The sequence below is a fragment of the Lepisma saccharinum genome, chromosome 8 (genome assembly GCF_977018435.1).
Source record: "Lepisma saccharinum chromosome 8, izLepSacc3.1, whole genome shotgun sequence".
Lineage (NCBI taxonomy): Eukaryota > Metazoa > Arthropoda > Insecta > Zygentoma > Lepismatidae > Lepisma > Lepisma saccharinum.
In genome coordinates this window covers 88,514,719-88,538,828 of record NC_139236.1, presented here as the reverse complement: position 1 = coordinate 88,538,828, position 24,110 = coordinate 88,514,719, and the positions used below count along the sequence as shown (strand labels likewise).

The window sequence follows — 24,110 nt, the reverse complement described above, 5'->3', positions numbered from 1 at the left end:
AATACAATACAGTATAAAGATAAGCGGCTGGCCATGCTCTTGAAAGTTAAAGATAAAATGTGCACCATCGTTATGGGACACTCTGTTTCTGGATGCATCTAAGTTTGGGTGAAATTTAAAAATATACATATAATGGTGAGTTACGCATGTTTTTTTCTTAAAAATGCTCACTAATGAAATGTTAAATTAATTAACATTGCTGTGTGTGATGTATTATAATTATAACCTGCTAGTGTTATTGTTGATTCGTACATTATTTATTTTATGAAAGTGTAAATATTGACTTCATGCCATTATGATTGTTCTTGCTTCCATTTTACAGAATGTTCATGGATTATATACTTTTTCAGGCCATCCATTGCAAACTTCATAACATTCCTCCTTCCAATGATTTGATGTTCTGTGACAAAACCCTGAAGAGATTGAAGGAGTTAGTTGGAGAAGAAGATCCTGTTTTGCTAAAAGTAATTTTGGCAGCGACTGATACAGAGCCTGCATCAGTAGAGCTGTTCAGAAGAATACAACCTGCCAATTTCCTAGTCTCTGTAAATAGTACTGTAGCCTATGAGAAGGATCTGTTCAAGTAAGTGTTCATTTTTTGTAATATTTGAGCCATCGCGGCCACTATTCCATGTATACTATTTAAATTAAATTTATAAGTATAATAAATGTGTATTATATTGTGTTAATCACAAATATCTTTTCCAAATTTGACTTTCATTTCTCATCTGGCAATAACAGTTCAGCCTTCACAGTAGCATAGCAGTTATTGTGATCAACATATCACAGTTTAATTCTGAGTATGTCACAATTCAGTGGCTACAAATGTAAACCTGTAGGTCCGATCCTAAATAACTTACTTGTGTGTAAAAAATATTTATTGGTTGGCTAAGAAGTGGGAGGATTATTTATCACCATGTACTTAATAAAATTTTGATTTTATTCTAATAGGCCTGTTACGCTTCCAAGGCCTACAAGTGCCGGAGATTCAAGAAAGAAGCTGGAGAGAGCCCACAGCTTGGGTGGAATGCCATCTACAGATTCCGGAGTTTTCTCTCGCAGCAGCTCTCGGTCCAGTTCTACTATGGAACCAAATATTCCATACGGTATAATTTTTTTGTCACATCATAGTCTAAATTTCAGCATTTTTTTGATCCATAGGTTAAGCACCATTCATGGAATAAATTTAATGAATCTTCCATGCTGCAAAAATACAGGGTGTCCATGAAGTCTCATTATCATTACAAGTTATTATGCACGACTCTTGCTGCAGTTTAAGATTTAAATGGTGGATCCTGTGTCTATCATTCTGTTCATGTTACTGATATGTCAGCTGCAAAGAGAGTGTGCTTTCAGTCCCTCCCTATAAGTGGACAAAAACTGCCTCCTCTAGAATTCACCTTGGACAAGTAGGTACTTTTTTGTTGTTGATGATGCCCCTATGCATTTGTGTGTGTGTGTGTGTGTGTGTGTGTGTCATTAAGTGTGTTCACATCAAACTGATTATACAGTTATTTTCCCTACCTTTGAATTATCTAATAATTTGGCGCACAACCAGATTCAACCAGGATTCGAACATAGGTCTTTGGCATATCATGCCAGTGGTGTACCAACAGCTAACAAGCCAGTTCTGAGCCTCCCTGATGGTGTAGTGTTATTGTTGTCGCCTTGTAATCAAGGGGTCCCGAGTTTGATACCCAGTGGAGACACGTGGCACAGTTGTTTGGATCCCACTTTAAACTAACTTTAGGTCCAGTCTTGATCCGCCTATCTGTGCATAAAGTGGACTTAAAACACCAATTTAAATCATCAAGCCAATTCTTGCGGAAGTGAACAAAATGGACAACAACAGGTCTGGCTTGGCAGCTAAGTTGATTGAGCAATGGAAGGGCCTAGGTTCAAATCCTAATTGAGCCTGCATTTTTTAATGTAACACTGTTAAGCCTTGTATCCATGTTAGGAAAACATTAAAGATGATGACCAAGGCACTATTTATTATATGCTAAAAACACTGTACATGCAATCTTTCAACCCTATGTCAGGGTCTTCAGAATAAGAACTAAACTAAAATATTGTGGTTTAGTTCGTAGTCTGAAGGTATAAGGTTGAAGTGTTACACACAGTGTTTTTAGTGTATAATGAGAGGCATCTCGTGAAGGCATGTGGTGCATTCTGCGCATGCGTCAATTGTGGGGAAAAGGACAGCTTGCTCTGCGACGACATTCATGAGCATTTCTACATTCTAATTTCTTCATATAGAAGAAGTATTTATTTTACACAAGAGCACTGAACTAAGCTTATATTACATTTCTTGGATCTGAAGCGAAATAAAGTAATAATTCTTTTCCCACAATTGATGCATGCGTCACTTCAGATCCAAGAAATGTAATATAAGCTTAGTTCAGTGCTCTCGTGTAAAATAAATACTTCTCCTATATGAAGAAATTAGAATGTAGAAACGCTCATGAATGTTGTCGCAGAGCAAGCTGTCCTTTTTCCCACAATTGACGCATGCACCACATGCGTTCACGAGATGCCTCTGTGTATAATAAATACAGTACTGGCTTGGTCGGTTTCATGTTTTTCTGCATTTTTACATACATTTCTAGATTTATTTTTCCCAGTTTCCATTGTTTCATATATTTAATGTATTTATTTTATTTTGCAGGCAATACTGCTAGTTTGAGAGGTCTGAGCCCACCTCAGATTCCTGAGATTGGCTGCTACTTTGATGTTTATGTAACGATGGCTGCTAATCCAGGGAATTTCACTGTAAGTACTTTTTAAATATGTAATCATAAACTTATTCGTGTGATAAATGAAATAGAATCAGTAGCTTGACGGAAGCTCTCCATATCATCATGAAAAAACCTTAATAGACATAATTCCAGTTTTGATCCCCTGAAAAATGTAAAGTCGAGTTTCACTATTTGTTGTATCATCTATTCATTCTCTTTATCATGATTAACATATGTGGAAAAATTATGTAACATCACCAAATGGAACACTGATGCATGTTCTTCATTCCAGGTCCAGCCATATAGCGACAGATTCAAATTAAACGAAATGATGAAAGAAATGCAAGGATATTACGAGATATCGAACAATCCGCAAACCAAAGATAAACTCAAGGAAGGTGGACTGTATGCTGCGTATCATAGTGATGGCAAGTGGTACAGGTAAGTTGCAATGACTGGGACAAAAAGGTTGGCAGAGATTTGGGATCATTGCTAAAAGTAGGTATTATAACGTGGGAAGAGGGTGAGATCATTGAATCATGGCATCAGTTAATTATGCAAATGGGAATGTTTCATGTTGGTTTTTCTGTAGAGGTTTAACTGGTACATTACTGGCACATACCAGCAGAGATAATGGTTCGAAATAAATCTGTTTTTATAAATAATTTTTCCAACCAATTCTTAATTCTAGTTCTGACTAAACTGATCACTACTGTAGCCATTTGAAGAAATATACCTGCCGCAAAATTAGTTTGGTATTGAGAGCTGAAGGAACACGCGTCACGGTGTTGCCATATCATGCGGTACGGCGGTACGGTACGCAGTGCAGCCATCTGACGCTGTGTCGAGGAACACGTGTTATGAAAAGGAACAACAATGATGAAATGTGTCATTGTTTTTCGAGGAAAACTGGATAACAACGATGACAACAACAATGATGAAATGTGTTATTGTTTTCTCTCTTCATTTCTATTTCTCTTACAACATGAATGAATTAACGAAACGAACATTGTTTACATGTTAACCTTTTCAATCCATTCTGAAAATATTGAATATATTACACTTTCAATAATAATTTCTTTCCGAAGTTGCCGTTAAAGTCTGCCCATCTTTCAATTATACCGCAACTGAATTGCACAAAGTCCAGTTGGTGTGGCGTCTGACTTTTACGCGGGAGACCCGCGGTGGTTTGTGGGACTTTTTCAAATATCCAGAGCGGCTCCGGGGTCGACTCAGCCCAAGTGAGCACCTGGGGCAAACCTGGGGTAAAGGTGGTTGGCAAACCACACCACCTCCATAATATGGCCGAGGTCGAGAATATGTGGAGCCCTACCTCCACAACACCATATGCCTCCATACTTTATTTTCCGTCTATTATTTTTTTTTGTATGAGAATCGCAGAGATTTTATGACTGTCCTTAAAGATGTTTCCCTACCTTGAATATGTCCTGAATCTTTCAATGAAACGTGCAGTTTCCCAACAGTGGGCTGATCTTTCCTCCTATAATAAGAATAAACATGGCGACAAATAGCATCTAGCTGAAAGGTATCTAAATATGTCACGCTTTTACTGATACATATTCCTCTTCTTTCCTGGGGTTCCCAGTTTTGAAGCCTCGCATTTATTTATTTATTTCCCTATGTAAAAATAGTGTTCTTAGACACTGGACCTCCATTGTTTTTCTCTTGCTGAAATTATTTGCGCTCAGACCAAACCATCTCCCGCGTTTGTCCATTGAGAAGAATTCCTTTTTCTTTTAGTGCATGGCCTCTTTGGTACATTGTCATCTCGAGTATTGCCTCCTGTGCTTGAAATTCTTCACACAAGCACACGACACAGAAAATTATGTGCAAAAAAATAACGCACTAAAACAACATGCTATATACAACAAAGAATACTCTAAATTCAATAAACACCAAACAAACGGACCTGTTAAAATATCACAGCAACGCAACAAACAAACATCACGCCCTCTCCCAACAACATGAAAACTGATCGCAGGAAGAATCGCCCAATAAGCGGCAACACCGAGATAAATGTTTTCTGTTGCTAGGTAACCAGGGTTTGGGTGAAAAACTGGGAAGATTTTGATTGGCTCGCATGCCAGCAACCCACCCTCCCGCAGTGACGTAGGCCCGATTTCTCCACGTGCTTCACAAGTGTCAATACCAAACTAATTTTGCGGCAGGTTTAGTGGGTGAGAGATTTACTTGACCTGAAGTGCATTATTATTGTCTGTGAAGTGAAGCATGTAACCACCAATCTTAAACTTGAAGTGTGGACATTGTCTCTGGGGACAAGGTCAACATTAATTTTTCATTTGAAATAATCTAATTACAAAACATATCTGACCTATGAGCATGATCTTATAGTCTGGTCTATAATGAACAAACTCTGGTATATGCCAAGGGTCCCGGGTTCGAATCCCGACCTGGCATGGATGTTTGTGAGTGTACATTCATTAATTTCATCATATCATCACTCATCCCCATCTTCGCAAATTAGCCAAAAGTGTCACAAAAAATAAAGTAAAATAGAGCAAATCAATCAAACTGGTATGTAAGTACAGTTTTTAGTGTCCTGGTTCCAAATTACATAACAAAAAATTGAATGACAGTAAAAAAACAACAGGATTGCATTTTCTTTTTGACATGCTAAAGAAAAAATAGAATGGAATGTTTAGGAAGGTGTGCACATGATTAAAAACACAAATAATCTCAACAACAATTTATGTGTAAATCTTTATTTATCATGCTATAACACAGTCAAACTTAAAAACCCATCATTCTCAGCAAACAAGAACTTGCCAATCCTGCAACACTGCAACAACATCTTCCAGCAGTTACTGAGAAGCACCAGTGGAATCTCAATGGCATCCCCTTTGTGCCATCTCGACCAGCCCTGATGACGATTCCAAGATGTTTTTGTGTGTTTTGTAATGTTTTTAACAATCCAAAAATAGTGTTGGAGATGAGGCTAACATCACTATCAGAGTGTACACACATGGATTGAAAACAAGCACTTCATTTCAAACAATTTTCATACATGTACACAAGTTTGACTGTTTCTGTTGCATTGTGTAAGTAAGAAATCAGAATTAGTTATATCCTTCTTGCATGGTTTCACTAGTGAAGAAGTGTAAAAGAAATTATCTGTTCTCCAGGATTTGCCTAACCAATGTGATGGACAACGCAGCGTCTGTTTACTTCTTGGATTTTGGGGATATTTGTGTGCTTAGTTTGGATAAGCTACAGCCTCTTGCAACGCACTTCTACCAGCTACCTTACCAGGCAATAAAGGCAAAACTTGTAGGTAAGAAAAAGCTTATTGTTACAGAACTTACATTTTGTCTTTTGGCCGACATAGATGTATTGGTTTATGAAGTTATTGTCGAATTTGCCAGTCCTTTTACCATAGCTGAACGTTCGTTGTTAAAACAAAGATGACATCATACTGCAGTGTTGCCATGATTGCAGAATATAGCTACAGGTGTTACCAGGGGTGCCCAAACTTTTTTTTTTGCATTCAGGGTCATTAACTTGACGAATTGGTTGTGGGTATTACATCATATTTGCACTACGTTAATGCTAACACTATTAACCCTTGTTTCCATGTTAAAAAACAGTGCAGTTGCTGACTAAGGCAGTTTATACACTAAGAACTTTACACGTGATGTTTCAGCCCTATATCAGGATCAATCTCATGGTCAGCACCTATAACGTTTTCTGAAGTTACTGCTTCTAAATGAAATTACTATTTGGAACCTCGATTTTGTGTTTTTTGGGGGGAACAAGTTGAAAAAAAAAATAACCTTTAAACACCGAGCATTCAGCATCCTTCTAAATGACATTTTATATTTCCGGGACTAAGAACATTAGAGGTACAAATGATACCTCGTTTTGTTCAGTATACTTTGCCCTATAATCCTGATGGAAAAAGGAATAATTTTCTGTAATCAGTTAGAAGAAGAAGAAAAAAGGGAAAGTAACTATTTTTTTACACGAAATTTAAAATTCATTGGACCCCCATGTAGGCCAGGAAGTGAATCTCCAAAAGGTACCTGCATAGTGCCTAGTGCCTGGTATGTTTGCCAAAAGTGTGTTTTGAAACGCCAAAATTAAGAAAGAAGCGATGTTTTCTAAACCAATGAAAATAAATCACAAAAAGAAAAAACTCACAATTTTTCGGACATCGCCCCTCCACCTTCAAATAGTAACAATGAAATTAAACTTTACTAATTGTTGATTACATGCCTCTAGACTCATGCAGAACTCAAAACATGTACCTCCGATCATTATCCAAGTTACAGTATGTTAGAAAAGTAACATAGTAGGAGAAAAAGGTGCTGTGACACCGGTGTCACAAGTCATCCTTAAGGGAAATACCTGCGGTGACACCTGGGTCATGGTCCTAAGGGAAATCCTGCTGTGACACCCGTGTCGCGGCTTGACCTTTAAAGGTTAAAATGCAGAAAAATGTAAAATCGAAGAAACTTTTGTAACATTTTGCTATGTTGGGACCATCAAGGTTGAATCTATAATGTGGGAAAATGTAATATCCAGGAATATAAAATCTGTGTTCCACTGTATATGTTTTATTTATTGAAGATGGCGCCGAAGCCTGATGCACACGCATTTAGTGCTCCGAAATTTCAACTGTTTTCGGGTTGTTTGTGTGCTTTTGTGTTTGTGTTATTTGTGACGTGGATTCGTAGTATTGCGAGACATGAAATGCCGGATAACTGCAAGTGTGTGAAGGACCGGTCGTTTAGTTACGGGCAATTTTCTTTCTCAGCCATGGGTTCGGATCGGAGCCTCGTGTGGGCAGTCTTCGGAAGCCACAAGAACAACGCTTCCCGCCAGCCACGTGGTTCGGCCCAGCACGGCCTCATCATGGCTGCGTTCACCCTTCTGCTAGCAGGCGACATTCATGTCAACCCTGGTCCCCAGGTGGCTTCCCGTGATGAGTCTGGTGCGAAAATATACTATCAAAATGTGCAAAGCCTAACAAAAAAGCTATCGACTCTACAAATGTTCTGTAGCGAGTTTAACGAGTACGATGTGATTGGTTTCAGTGAAATGATCGGCGATAATGAAATACCGCTGACGGAATTTCAGGTATTCCGTAACGATAGAGGTTCACGTGGAGGCGGAGTTATGTTACTCGTAAACAACAAGTGGCCCTGCATCAGATGCCTGGACCTCGAAACGTCATGCGAGTTAATATGGACTCAAATAAACTTTTAATCGGTTGTTTTTATAGAGCCCCTAAATCTGGGACTGCAACCTTGTCAACATTATTGGACTCTGTGCTAAATGCTATGGAGGAAACTGACATCATTCTTATGGGTGATTTTAACCTTCATATAAAATGGTCATCATCGAACTCTGGCCTCTGCACAGACAATGATGGTAGGTGGTTTTTCGACCATTACATCAAGGCGATCGGGCTTCAACAATTTGTAGATTTTCCCACAAGATGCACAGAAACTCTCGACCTGTTGCTGTTCTCGCACACAAAGGTCACGGCCACTCCCGGTGAGCAATTCATCACCTCAGACCACACCCCCGTGCATGCCGAATTCCAAATCCCTGGAAAAGCCGCCAGGCACTCTCCCTCCTCCAGACCAGTCTACAACTGGAAAATAGTCAACTGGGAGCAACTTTCCCTTTTCACCAGCCTCATTCCTTGGATAATGATGTACCCCCTCCCCGCGGAAGAAGCAGTGGATTTCCTCGTGGACTGTGTGCAGGCTGTAATTAAAGATCACATGCCCCTAAAGAAAACAAAAACATCCAGATTCCCTGTGTGGTATACTGAAGAGACTAAGCTTATGCTAAAGAACAAAAAGAATGCGTGGATCCTGTGGAAACAAATTCCGAACGTTCATACACTGAACACTTTTACTTACTTAAGGAAGCATAGTAAAAACTTAATTCAAAGGGACTATAATAATTATATTCAAAGTGTAACAGAAAGTGCTGCTAAAAATCCTAAAACATTCTGGATGCTAATTAACTCACACCGGCAACATGATCGTATTCCCCTTCAAGTCTCCTGGAACGATAAGTCTGCTACAAAGGATGAGCGTTCATTGCTTTTTAACTCGTACTTTCATAGTAACTTTACAAAGAAGGCTGCTACCACACCAGCAGAAGTCAAGTCCATTATTCCTTACACACTCTTTCAAATCTCAACCAATTGCAATGAAGTTCAAGAATTATTAAAATCTGTTTCAAGTTCCAAAGCTACCACTCCTAATGATATTCCTGCGATATTTCTGAAACATTTAGCCCATATTTTATCCAAACCAATAAGCACGATCTTTAATAAATGCTTCTCCGAAGGTGTGTTTCCTTGTACATGGAAGCAAGCAAATATAGTCCCTATCCTCACACACGGAAACAAAACTCATGTCACTTTCTATCGGCCGATATCCTTACTTCCTGCACTTGCACTGCTAGCTGGAAAAATCATTTCTAATCGTATCCTTGCACATGTTTCTCCGTTTCTCTCTCCCACTCAACACAGTTTTCTCCCTCATGCTTCCTGTGACACAAACCTTGCTTGCTTGCTTACTAAAGCAGTTAACTGCCTGAATGCCAAGCAAGACATGGATGTCATATACTTAGACTTTTCCAAAGCCTTTGACTCTATCTCTCACACGCAACTCATCCACAAATTATCAAATAGATTCAATATTCACGGGGCTCTTCTTAAACTACTTTCATCTTACTTGCACAATAGAAAGCAAAAGGTTATCATATCTGGTTGCTCTTCGTCGTGGCTTCCTGTAGTTTCCGGTGTGCCCCAAGGAAGTTCTCTGGGGCCCCTCTGTTTCTCTCTCTTCATGGATGACATTCACGAATATATTTCTTCCGAATGTGCAGTATTATTGTATGCTGATGACTGCAAATTATTCCGAAACATTACCTCACTTCAGGACACATGCTACATCCAAAACAATCTCAAACACATTGAACGCTGGTGTCAAGACTGGAATCTGAAATTAAATCCGGATAAATCTGTTGTCATGAGGTTCACCCTAAAATCCAATAGCACAGCGCCATCCTACAAGTTATGCAACCAGGTTATTCCATTCGTACCACAGCACAAGGATTTTGGTGTCATTTTTGATAGCAAACTGACTTTCAACCATCACATAGACTACATAACTTCGAAAGCAATAAAAACACTTGGACTAATTTACATATTTACAGACATAACACACATTTCTGCCCTCAAAACCTACTTTACAATGTGTGTTGTTCCTATTCTTGAATATGGCTCCTGTATTTGGTCAATGGCATGTGAAAGCAATTTAAAGAAAACAAACAAAGTAGTAAGTTTCATCAGAATAGTCAAACACAGATGCCCAGCCCTTGCAAACTTCTCCAAACAAGAAATTCTATCCACTCTACAAATTCATGACCTTTCTCTTCGCCGTCAACTCTCAGATTTAACACTACTCTTCAGAATCATTAATGGACAACTTTTCACCAGCGAACTCTTGCCACTTCTTAATATCAGAATCCCACGTCCCAACAGTAAATGCAACAACTTCTTTTACATTAAATCTTCAAGGCTATCTTTAGAACAAAGATCACTTCTCTACAGGCTACAAACCATTTACAACTCATTAAAAGATGCTCCGGGCTTCCATTTATCAAAACAGATTTACAGAACGGCGTGCATAAAGCAGCTGAAGAGTAAGTAATATTCTTTTGCCCTAGTTGTTATTCTTGTTATATATGTATATATGTGTGTGTATGTGTCCATCTTATTATTTTGTTTATTTCTTTTCCGGTTGATATCCTGATGTAAAATGGATTTTTCTGTATTCAGGACTTTTCAAATAAATAAAAAAAAAAAGTGTTGAGGTGTGCCACAGAAAAGGCACTACATTAGACTAGAAAGGTACTTTTACCGGTGTTTGACTTTTTGCTGGGTGAGGTGGGATGGACAATATCGGATGTGGTTGGGGTTGAAGTGGTTGGAATAGGGATGGTTACTGAGCATCTAGGTTGAGTCCAGGTTTTATGGTAGCATGCATAACTGATTTATTTTACAGCATTTACAAGAGGGTGTGTTGGTTAAAGGGGACCGATGGCCACCCACCATCATGAGGAAATTGGTGAGCTACGAATGAGTAGTCACCTGGTCATGGAAATTGTACAACAATGACCGGGGGTTCGTCGTGCTGACCACACGTCACCCTGTAACTTGTTGGATGATTTCCCACCTCGGCAGGTGGAAGTGAGGCTGGCAGTTGGTATGTAGGCCCTAGCCCTCGCAAGGCTGCTTCACCATGGGTTGTTGTTATATCTAGAATTAGCATTTGAACAGTGTCATTGGTTGTAATGTGTTGCATGAATCCTTAATTATATGCTGTGTTTCATTACATGTACCAGAGATTATACAGTAACAAATAAATTACAGAAAACAAGAAAAATATGTATGTACACTAACATTTTTTGCAAATTCTTGAAGTAAGAGATATTTACCTGAAAAACTGCATGAATATTGATTTGGAGCTGGAGTAGCTGGCTTGTTACAACTAAATCTTACATCATTGTTAGAATATCCTCCGAGTAAGTATCTATGTTGGCCATCAGCTTGTTAATTAACACATTCGGGTCTGGCCTCATAATACAGCATTTTTACCTCTGGTCTGCGGTTTTTTGTTGTTTTTCAAAAAATCATAGAAAAAATATTTTTAATATGTTTTTATTTACCACACATTTCTTAAATCTACAAAACTTCCTCTTTTCAATGAACAAAAATTTGTTAAATTTTCTTTTCATTTTCAAACATTTTTAAATATTTTTTTCAGCAATGTTGTTTTGTGAAAAAAAAAAGTACAACATTCTAACAAATGTTAATATAGAGATATTTTAAGTTCGTAATCAGGAATTTTCAATAATTAACTCCATAAACTATCTATACATCTTTTGAATCTTGCATAAGAATACTTCTTATGTGCACATAACAAAAAATAATTACAAATTACAGGTAATTAGCTTTTGTATGAAAAAGTGGCTGCAGGATCAGACGATGTATCAGTTGGTTCTGCGTCATCTGTAAAAATTAAACAAATAAATGAAATAAATTTTCATTTGACATACACTATACAAAATAATAAATGGAGAAACTAAAAATGTAACAGTGCATGTAGGAGAATCGAGCAAGAGGCAAGATGAATAGACCCAAAAAAATTACCTCTTCTCACTTCATTCATAAAATACTAGAGTTTGCAACACTGTTTATATTGTCAACAATTAATTATTACGAATATAACCTACCTTCCAAATCTTCAAATTCATCTGCATCATAAAAATCGTCGCTAACTTTAAACTCTGAGGCGGAATTCTCGTGCAGAATTTCTGCTATGCAGTCTGGATCTAATGACGACCCGACAACAAACAGTCACAGGTGCGAGATAAAAATAGCACATGAGTCACCTAGCAGTCGGAATTTCAACAAAGAGGCTTGAATGAACATGCACATGAGATGAAGTATGAATATAGCCCGTAGTTCAATCGGCAAAACGATTGCATACCGCAGGATGGGCTATGCCTGTCGTTCGTCCACATGACTGTAAGTGCACTGCAGGCTATGCCCGTCGTGAGACCCCAATGTGTTAAAGGGTAAGAGGGTAACAAGGTTTGAGTACATTCCAGTAAGTCACACTCAATCGCAAATCATAGTGCTAGTGCCATCAGCTTATTTATACAAGTGGGCTTATTTTCGATCAATATCATTATCAGGTATGTAAATTTTTATGTTATTTTCTAGGAATCGTGCCAAAGCATAGTGACTGGTCTGTTGAGGATTGCCTGCGATTCCAGGAACTGGTGGTTGATCGTGCTTTCGTGTCTACGGTACACGAGACTGGTCCAGATCTGATTAACCCCAACGACACCGTTGTCGGATTGAAGTTGATTGACACGAGTGATCCCGATAAGGACCTTTTTGTCCATAAACTACTAGTTGAAGAAGGTAGAGCAGTGTTTACCTAAAGTGGTGTTGGAATATTCGAAGATATAATTGTCAGCCAGCATTGATGGGGTGTTTCTCCAGTAAAAAAAGAGAAGCCAAAAATTCCTAGCACCACCATTGATAGTTCGAGCAGCCACGGTGATATGTTTTTCTATTTGTCTATGGTACCTGGAAGTTAAGCTCAATTCTGTTCCGTTTTTTTTTTACCCACATGAATTTGTTCAGGTAAGAGGTGCACTTTCCATTGGTTAACTTTGCATTACCTTACGAAGACCCTTTGCTAAAGTTCATAACAACAGATTGTTGTAAATATTGTGCATAAGGTAATTATGAAACAGATGTCCTTAGTGTTCATGTTCTTGCCTGTAAAGTAATAGGGCAGTGATTGCAAAGATGCTGTGATTGTATAATTTGTTTGTTGTTTGTCATGCTTTTTAAAATGGTGTTAAAAGACTGCACTGCGAAGATCAATATCAAAGCTTTGGCAACAGTTGCCCAAGGCTCAAGGTGATCACCTAATGTAATTTACAGATTATGTTTCTGTTGGTTACCTCAGTTATTATTTTTTGGTATTAAAGCAATAAAATGCAATTGCCTTCAGTTGGAATTATTGATTTAGGAAGTTTAAGAAAAGACATGTAGATTATCCAAGAGCTACATATACATCTTCGTAATCTGGTGAATATTCTAAATGTAAGTTGTCAAAAAAAATAAATAATAATAATAATAATTTTCACCTTTCTTCATTAAAATGCAGAATAGGATTGAGGATTATGTTCGTAGTTCATTTGCCACAAAATTATTTGAGTGTAATTGGAAATGATCATTTTAAAAATTTTGTTTTATTAAAACTAAGAGGGATCAAGTCTTCTTTATGACGTGCTTTTTGTGTCTTACATATGAAAACAATAACTTTTTTTTTTTTTTAATCTTTCAACAAATCAGTGCCTAGACAAAATGGCATTGTGCAATCATGCATCCAATAAGTAATAAATTAGCTTCCTTTTGTAATTAACATGTAACTTAATCAATGTGGTGATATATTTGTTACTTGTCCTGTTTCGCTAATGGAGGTGTGTGTTGATCAGGAAGTGAAAAATTAAAATACTAGAAGTTTTTGGAAAGACTATTATATAGAAGGCTGTTTTGTGTTTCTCTGTCTGATTGTGTTCACAGATTTCTGAACCATTTCTGGGACAGTATTGTATGTTGAAAGTATGTTCGTTGTCCTCAAATATAGCAAAGAACTACTGATCATCATCATTCTTCGCTGTTTCCTGCCTCTATCTGGGTCGGCATAGTAGTAGAGCCTCTCCATTTCTTCTGGTCCTCCACCACACCTCTCTTTCCACGGTGTTCCAATCTTGTCCTCTTCTAACACTCTTCACTATCTGCTCTTTCCACCAACATCTTGGTCTCCCCCTTGGCCTTACTCCCACTCCTGTGCATTGTCTGCTCTTACTGGCTGTCTTTCTGCAGTCATCCTCTTCATGTGTCCGGACCATCTCATCTGTGCCTGATCTCTTCTGAAGCTTCACCACACCCACTGTCTGTCGGATCTCCTCATTTCTTATTCTATCCCTTCTAGTCTTCCCCAATATACTCCTTAAAAATTTCATCTCCACTGCCTGCATCTTTCTTTTCTCTCTCTCTGTCATTGTCCAAGTCTCTGCTGCGTACATAATTATTGGTAGTACTGATGACGTCATCAAATAGTATTTTAGTTTTGTTATTACCGTACTAACTTGTAAACTTTTACACACTTCCCAAAGTAATACCAATGCAAATGCACTTTTAAATACATTGTTGAAATTCCCATTCTATAAATCTTAACTTTAAACATTGAAATGATTTGAGAGGCCAGGAGTTTTCAGGTTTTCTTCGCCATTACAGATAAATTCTGGAATGGAACCTTTGACGATCTTTGTTCCTCTCTTCCTATCTTTTCATATTCCTGTTAGGACTGTACTGTAAAACAAGTCACGATAAATATGCATCTTTTTATATTTTCAGTAAACTTCTTCATTCTAATATTTTACTACTTTCATGCACCTTTGTGTAGCCATAGTTTGTTGAGTATTAAAATTATGAATACTGTCCTTTATTCATATTACATACAGTGCAACCCTGATTTTACACTCCTGTATTTTACATTTTCGAAACTTACAAGCACATAAACACAATTTTTGATGTAACGTTTCCAGGAAAAGACACGCTCCAATCATCTGACATTTTTTCTTAGTTTGATTAATTTTACAGTAATAACAATGTAGTAAATTTAACAAAAGTAGGAAGTAGTTACATAAGGAATCTTGTCAATAATCTTACATTGTTGAAACACAACCAATTAACTGTGAACAAGCAATTTGTTTCTTTTTATAAAAATATTATTTAAATGAATGTTATCAAATTTTAATTCTGGGTCCCAAATATCAGGTAATTCAATATCATCCTTTGGGAGCATGTGTTCTCCCGAAACGTTACATAAAAATTATTTTATGTGCTTATATAAAACGTAAAATACAGGAGAAATAATTCTACAATGCAAGCAATACGCACATGCAAGAACAATTTTCTAACTTTTTAAGTTTTTTTTTTTTTTTTTTTTTTTAAATTTTGGTCCCCTGAAAAACGTCAATCCAAGGTTCTACTGTATGGGAACATTCATGCTGAAGCTACACAACAAGTGATATACAACCCAGGGGGTTCGCACAAAAATGACAATCAACACAGGCCGCTTTAGTCTGTAAGTAAGCATTCGCTACCGACTGACAGAGAAGAGGTGACGAGCAACATGTACAACTTGTTGTGTTACTCCGGTATAAAAGGTTTTCATTTATATCTGTATGTTCATTTCCAAGCAGTAGTGCATAAATATGCATGCCACAAGGTAGTTACACATGCTATTTATAATAAACGGCAGATATGTTACAGTTCATTAGTATAAATATTCACCATGTTATGAACGTGCATGTGTACATGTGTATTTTCTTCCTCAGTATCCAAACCCATTTTATTATGCAATATTTTTGCAATAATGTAAACGGTCTGATATTGTGTGTTTGCTTGTCAGGCATATTGAGATGATTATTGTATTATGCAAATGATAATTCATGCAGAAATACAGCACAATGTTCATTTTCAAGAGTATGTACATATGTGTACAGGTTATCTTTGAATTGTTAATCCGAGTATTTTTTTTCCCTAGTGTTCAATATTACATTCCATGTTAAATGTTGATGCTTTGCCAAAGTTTTCGTTGTAAAGAAAAAAATGGAGGTTGCAGAATATGAGAGAAAATGGTTTGTTGAACCAAAACTTTTTTTTTTTTAAGTTTGAGGTGATTTCCTTTAAGATTTGTTATGTGTAATTGTGCAATACCTCCATGTATTTTTTTGAAGAAAGATGGTTAACATTTTTTTAAAGATTTTAATGTACATGTAGTCACTGCAATGCTTGTGTTTTTCATTATTAAAATTCCATGTGTGTTTTTTTGCCCCTTGATAATTTAGATTTATTTTTGATTACATACATGATTTATTATTCAAAGAAACTTGTTTTTTACTTTTTCTATCAATGCAGGAAACCTGTGTAAATCATGATTTTTTTTAAAAAAAAAATTGTCCTAGCACTACATGGCAGCAATTAATGTGCTATTTCTGCAGAACTACACATAATGCTTCAGTTCTATCTTTTTTGTTCATTTATGCATGTGAAGGTATGGTGTACTCCAATCACAATACAATTCATCCATTGTTACTATTATTAACAAACTGAATTAAAAAACGTCGATTTCCCCCCTCCTCTTGAGTATTATGGAATAGAATTTATGACTCAAAGCATTTGAAGATTAATATGGAACAGGGATGTGCCTATGAAATGCAAGAAGGTAATATATAACACAAACTATGTTCCAATAATTAAGTATGAAGCGGAGAAACGTTAGGAGAAGAGGACAAGATTGGAACACCTTGGAAAGAGGAGTGATGGAAGACCCCAAAAAACTGGAGAGTCTGACCGAGCCGGAGGCAGGAAACGACGAAGGATTAGGTTTACAAGACGTCCGTTTTTTTCCGGACATGTCCTACATTTTAGCCTTATGTCCGGTGTCTGGGAGGAATTTGAAAAATATCATAAGTGTCCTACATTTCAAGCATCACATAATATTAATTAAATTAGGGAAATACGTAACAAAAAAAAAATCATGCAAGTTACAAGTCTATGGCCTGCCCTTCCAAACTTAATAGTGAAATTTATTTTGATACAGTCATTGCCCAAAAAGAAAATGAAAGTTTGTCCTGCTAGAAAACAAACGATAAAATGAAAGCAATTAATGAACAAAGTTTTGGGACCACTTTCTGATGATGTTACTATTAAATTCCTAAGTGCAATTTCTTTCCGTCTGATGAAATAAGGTGCTTCCCATTCTTATTCAATATTTTGATTGTAAAGCAGGGGTATAGAGAACAAAGTTATTCAGGGTGCCTGCCAGTCGAGAGAGTAATGGAAGTCAAGAAAAAGGAAAGAAATCAATAAAAAGGCATTAAATTATTCTTGTGGTCAAGAATTTTTGTTATCACCATAACTGATTGGTTGATTTAGTTTATTCTAGTTCACTTTTTCTCCCCCTTTGGCTAATCGCGAAGATGAGGGGACAAAAGACACAAACCCCACACAAGATTATACTGGATCAGTCCAGATGCCAAAGGGTCCCGGGTTCGATACCCTGTGGAGAATCATAGTGGTTTGGATCCTACTTGAAAATGTAGGTCCAGTCCCAATTAGCCTTACTGTGCACAAAGTGGACTTAAAACACCAACTCAATCAATCAATCAATCCAGATGCCAAAGCCTCGCTAGTCTGCCAAAAACAGTCCAGGCTGCATTAATAGATAAAGCAGATCTAATTCTCTTTTTAAATGCAGCTTCAGTTTTCATCTAGGGGTTTTCATTAAATAAATATTTATTTTCTTAATTACGAATTTCCAACTTTACCTAAGTAGGGGTCGAATAAATAAATGTTAAGAAAAACTGAAAAAGTCTAGAAAAGTCCAGAATTCTGGATGTGTTATTTTGGTAGACACCCTGTTGTTGAACTATAAACTACCCAAGATGAAACTTTTGGAACCATTTCAAATTACAAATTGCTGAATATTTGTTTGCCATTACAGGTCATAATGCAGATGTTGACAAGAGTACTTTCATTACAATCAGCACAACAGACTCACAAGAGTAATGATTTTCTTTCATAAAGTCTGTAAAATGTTTGGTACTAGTCCCTATAATTTCAAGAGTTTGACTGTCCACTCTAACCTAAATATATCTTGACTAAACCTGAAATTTTTATAAAAATTGGTTCCTCTGAGAACAAGGACGTATTTAGGGGGGTCCGGACTCCCCCCGAAAGATTTATCAAGTACTAAAATTAAATAATGAAAAATTTATTTCTTGTAGCTGTTGTTGTATAATTTCTTCTGAACTTATTGGAAGACAAGGATTACATTGGGATCATACAGCTTTGAGGAACAGGAAGGACTTATTTAGGAGGAGTCCAGGGGTCCGAACTCCCTAAAGACTTACCAAGTACTAAAATTAAGTAATGAAAATATTAGCATTTGTTGCGTAATCGATGGTTATTAATTTTCTCTGAACTTTTTTTAATCAGAAACTTACTTTTCTCAAACTACATGTGACATCATATTTGTTATTTGATAAATATTCAATTATTCATCTACTTGCCATTAATTTCATTGCCAGAGCACTTGTTTTTTTGTAAATTATTCCGATCTTAACTAAAGATAAGCTACGTAATGAATATGCACTGTTATATCTCTATTTTTATAGCTACAGTCTTCTTACCTAATCGTGTAATAATAATATGATATTAATTTATGTATTGTAATTAGTATTAATTTGATTTAATATAATTATTATTCCTGAGACACTTGGTTCGGACCCCCCCCCCCCCTGAAATATATTTTTAGATACGTGCCTCTCTGAGAAGTATTACTTAAATCATGTAGTAAGAGGTGCATTGTTTAGTATGATTGCAAGTTTTGAAATTTTGCATTTACGAATTCATTTTTTAAAAAAGTGTCATTTTTCAATTACTTTCTAACGTGTTCTATAGAAATATGTATTATTTACTGAGAATGTTTTGTGTCCTACATTTTGACTTAATGTCCTACATTTTGGGACAGCATGTCCTACATTTTCCTTATAGTGATCTGGTAACCCTACGAAGGATGATGATGATGTAATAAGGGAAGAAAAGAAACATTTTAACAACGTACGACAATTAGGGATCCAGTGGAAATGCCCAATTCCCCAAAAATTAACTTTCGAAAATGTTCCGAAATTTCTCTTTTTTTTTTTTTTCAAAATTGTATGAAGGGACATTACATGTCCCAAAGAGTGTTTTTTTTTTTTTTTGTGCTTCGCTGCATGTTTGGTCCATCGAGTGTCCACAGGGCCAACATTTTTTAACTCTTGTTTGTTAATGCTGGTAACAATGGATTGTGATGTAATTATGTCATACCTTCATGTGCATACAAGTGGACAAAAACTACAGAAATGAAATATCATGTGTAGTTTTGAAGAAATGCTGTGTTAATTGCTTCCACGTGGTGCTGGTAAAGGTATCTTACCAGCCGTCCAAACTGACTTACCTGTTTGGTAAGCCATCTTTAACAGCCAACCACTAAAGGTTAATATATAACTGAACAAACCACATGGACGGAAATAAGAAATGTTGAAGAACTGGCTGTTACAAAAAATGATTAACAATGCTGTGATTAGTGAAAAATAAGGCCGAGCCGATGTGAAACACTTAATTTATATTAATTTGAAACAACTTTATTTTTAGGTTCATACATGTATTAGTTCCTTTTATAACAGCTGCCATTGATTACTACATAAACACGGTCTTAACAAAATGAAATTTGCCCTACACAACACTTATAAGGAACAGAGAAGTAAATGTGTTGATATTTACATTTGTTGCGTGTACTATGAATAATGGATATACTTTAGCATAATGGGACCACAAGGATAGCACATGATATAAAATTATATACAGTTGAACGTGATTAATTTTGATATTTATTGTATTTAAATTCACTGCAAATTATTTATTTCTGTAATCCATTCTGATATTGAGAATAGCATTTTTTGAACTTGTTTAAACCAAGGCTTTATTATCACTAATATAAGTTTATGTAATAATGACAATCTATACAAGTCAAAGTGATTAAAATTTTCCACAGAATGCATAGTTTAAAAATACAAATTTGATTAAACTTTAACTGTTAAAGCCATTAAACTTCTAGTTACAAGTGAAATTATCAACATACAAGCAAGTTAGAAAGAACTACGTATATTACAGTGCATATATAGTTATTAAAGATACACATGAAGAAATAATTTACAGTAATATATAAATCACTTACTAAAAAAATAATTCCATCCTGAAAACTCTTATTCAGCAATATTATATTGAATCATTTACAGTATTAAAAGTTAGGTACAAACACAGACACATAATCCACTATTACCTATGTATAATTTCAACTATAGTATTGTCCAAATATTTTCACAGCAGTTTTTAATACAAAGATTACCTACCATTTCAAGAATCGGCAGGACAGAGAAGCTCTGGCAAGCCTTTGCACCATCACCCAGTCAAATTAAAGAAAATTGTTTAGTTAGATATGCACTGTAATGATAGTACTAATATATTTTGTTTTGTTTTTTTGTTTACAATGGCATTTTCAGTGCATTTTCTTGTTTTTTTAAGCACTGTTAAGGTTAACATACCATTTATCATCGACATCTCATATTCTTTATAATAATTCTGAAAAATGCCTTGCATTGTGTATTACCACTGGCTTTTCTGCCAAGTGGTAATATATATTATATATATATTACAAGAATCTTAGGTTATATTTTAATGATTTCATGACAGCAATTTTTATCGTAACTACATTCTGCCAGAATTTATTTAGTTTTGCTACAGCTTGCAAAATTTGACTCTAGAGCGAAGTTTATCGGGATATCTGAGCACATGCAGTAGAGATTATAATGCAATGTTAAACGGCAGGTTAACCATAATTAGTTCTCTCTGGATGACAGGGAAGGCATTTTTATTTGCAATTTAGAAGTTCTTATTGTTCCGAAATGTATATTACAACCTGTTTGTTGTGAGGTTGTAGCGCCAAGCTCCTGCTGCCCTGCCGTCTGGTTGTCAGAAGGCATTCCCGTCCCTTTCTTTGGAGCGTTTCTTCAGGAAGAGAAGGCACAAAATGAGCAGAATAAGTAGAATTGTTACTACTCCGATAAGTGTGTACATAACGCTCCTGAACGGCTGGCTTGGATCTGGGAAAAAAAATGAAACCAGGTTGGAACAATCGTTTAGTAATATCAAGTACGCTAAGCAAGCATTTTGAAGCCTGTTTTACAAAATGCAAGTTTGTAATGAAATTGCAGATCCACGAGTTTCGTGAAATAGTAGCTTTGTCACTTTCGTTGAATATCTGTATAAATCCAACCAAAACAATCACACATCGTTTGTGCATTGGATGCGACGTTACTTTGATTGATTTGTTTTATTCTACAATGTACTTTGCTTTTCTGTCACGTGTGGCCCTAATCGTGAGGATGAGTGGTGATATGATGATTTTGATGAAGGGGGACACAAAAAAACAAACTTGTCCAGACAGATTCGAACCCAGGACCTCTCTCATTGTAGTGTTCTGTGCTAACCACTCTGCTATGGAGGTCAGTGATGACATTCCTTGGATACTGACAACCTCCATCATTGCAGAGTGGTCAGCTAGAAGTCACAGCTTTGAACACTGGATAACACATGAATGTATTTTGTTTTTGCTGACGTACACAGCATGCTACGATGCCATGGGTCCCGAGTTCAAATTCCGGCATGGGTGTTCTTTGAGTGTATATTCATTAATTTCATCATATTAACACATCCTCATCTTAGCGATTAGCTAAAAGAAAAATAAACCAAATCATTTAATATTGTGTTTGCCCCATCATCATGCTGTGTTGCTGATGTACTCGCATTTGCAGAACTAATTTGAAAGTATCTGGTGTGGTAAACCCGAATGATGCTTACCACCATTTCCTGTACGTGGTTCCTGATTGTTGATGATGTCATTCTCAGTGTTTGAGTCTTCAATGTTGACCAGTTGAGGTAGCAACTCATTCCACAAATCCAACTGGTGGCTGATGAGCGACGATTGCATGCGTTGCAATTCCAGGATCCAGTAATTGTCTTGTTCAGGAACATACGGCCTCCACAGAGTATCAAATCGTGTTGGTGTTGGATTTCTGTGCAAGAAAATAAATTTAGTAAGTTTTTGGGTGTATTCAAGATTAAAGACATCCAAAGTATAAACTGTGAACGCAAATGCTGCAAGTAAATTATGTACATAATGTTTTTCCTCCTCATTGCAATTCAGAGAAGTACAAAAATGACACAAAGTACTATGGGAGTTTTCAGACAAGTGACATGCGACATGAGTGTTCCTCCTGATGTGACAAGTGACACTGGGGCGCACAGTCTATAAAAAGAACATTCATTGTACAGTCACGGACATTGCTGGATTGTAATGAATTTGTTACAACCCAAAAGAGTCCGTGACTGTACATGCGTGACCAACAAAGGTAACAGGATGCATACTATTGGGAAAATGGCCCAGTCTGAGTGACCTGCAAGTGATGGGTGATTTGCAGGTTGTCGTGCTGCTTTGGGTGAATGCTCAACTTTGTTACTTTTTTTTTTTTATATCAGGTTGCTAAAGTTAATGCAAGGATAATGTGGTTGAGATTGTAGTTAGAAGTAGGATCATAGCCACCAAAATGTGACACCATAGAGCTATTGCTGATGTGATAGGAGCAGCTAAGGTAAGCCACTTATTCTTTTGTGCATTGTGCAATGTGGTATCATTTGGACTATCAGGTATTTGATCATTGCCTTCTAAACTTTCTGGAATAGATGAAAGGTCAAAATGTCTTAATAGATGGTGAAGTATTATTTAAGCTTTATAATAATGAGAAAATGTACCTAGGAACCAACAGTTAATGTTCCTAAGACTGAATAACTTTGAGAACCTAAGATGTGGATAGATAAATAATATGTGTGCACAAAACTATCGCCTGCAAATTGTTTGGTTTTTATTTAGCAATCTAGACTTTACTATCTCCAGTCTCACATGAAACTAATACATAGGTGATGGCTGTTCTTTTCTTACCTCTATTCACCAACACCAATTACTACGAATGAACTTGCAGTACTACAAATATAATTAATTAATATTACTAGTTCTACTTTTAATGTAGATACATGGAAAATTACAAATACTTAATGAACCTACATTCCCTGCAATAAATACTAAATCCGTGAAACTAATTTTGTGTGTTACCTTATAAAAGTACCAAGTAACCTACAATGTTGTGCTGCATCATTATGTATGGAGTTGCTAATTTGTTCATATTACTTGCATTAATAACATCATAGACTGGGTTCAATATGTCCACAAGATAAAGAAGCTGATTGGAATCCCTAAACAGTTCAATACCTGTGAATCATCTTACATTCCATAACACTAAACAAAGGAGCATCACGATACAACATAATACTTCAGGGAGGATTCCATGAAAGCACTTAACACATACTTGATCATTGTAAAATGCATTTGCAGTCAACTTGTGAATGTTCCACTTAGGTAAGGTGCCTTGCAAAATGATAAGAACGGTATGGAATTTGAACATATTGTGGGAACAAAAAGGAAACTGGTACTGTTCAGGGAGAGGTGTATGTGTAACAGTAGGCAAGGCCGAAGTCAAAAGAGCGTTGCAAAATGATAAGAACTGAGTGGGGTTACCCCAGTAGATGTTGCCAGTAGCTACAGAGGGTGCTGTTGCAGCTAGCCTGCAGATCGCGAGGTATTCATGCCCTGTTGAGGAGTACGACATCATTGATGAAGGTGCAGAATGGGCCTTCGAGCAGGATTGTCGGAACGTGAAAATGGCCAGATATTGGCATATAAGGAATGAGATTGCATGCTGAATTTGTTGCAGCGCCTGTGTGGTGAACAATTTCCTAAAACTTGAAGACTGGTATGGAATGAAGAAAGCACCAGGAAGGTCGTGGAAATTGATGCCCCGACAGGAACGTGATGTCCTGAGGAAGGTGGCTGCTGGTGAAACATCCCTCAGACAGTTGGCTCGTGATCCTCATATCATGTGCATCAATCAACACTATCACGGGCTGTGAAACGCAGCAATCGTCTCTGATATCGCAAGGCCAAACGACAGCCACGACTCTCAGCACAACACAAGGAGCATCGTGTGTCC

General features: G+C 36.7%; 2 protein-coding genes across 5 annotated transcripts in view; one reads left to right on the top strand and one right to left on the bottom strand.

Annotated features, from left to right (window-relative positions):
• tapas (tudor domain-containing protein 7 tapas) overlaps positions 1–13,338 on the top strand; it is a 61,786-nt gene extending 48,448 nt beyond the window's left edge. For all 4 annotated transcript variants that reach the window (XM_083127268.1, XM_083127265.1, XM_083127267.1 and 1 more), the window contains 6 exons: positions 351–583; positions 952–1,106; positions 2,669–2,772; positions 3,031–3,179; positions 5,903–6,051; positions 12,535–13,338. In XM_083127268.1, coding sequence (XP_082983394.1) covers positions 351–583; positions 952–1,106; positions 2,669–2,772; positions 3,031–3,179; positions 5,903–6,051; positions 12,535–12,758 — 1,014 coding nt within the window. In that variant the 3' untranslated portion in view covers positions 12,759–13,338. The remainder of the gene's footprint in view (positions 1–350; positions 584–951; positions 1,107–2,668; positions 2,773–3,030; positions 3,180–5,902; positions 6,052–12,534) is intronic.
• A 6,249-nt stretch (positions 13,339–19,587) lies between these two features.
• Positions 19,588–24,110, bottom strand: part of LOC145991629 (pyrethroid hydrolase Ces2a) — a 52,442-nt gene continuing 47,919 nt past the window's right edge. The window contains exons 11-12 of the mRNA XM_083127691.1: positions 21,868–22,082; positions 19,588–21,110 (exon numbers count right to left, since the gene is read on the bottom strand). Of these exons, the coding sequence (XP_082983817.1) occupies positions 20,980–21,110; positions 21,868–22,082 (346 nt within the window). The 3' untranslated portion in view covers positions 19,588–20,979. The remainder of the gene's footprint in view (positions 21,111–21,867; positions 22,083–24,110) is intronic.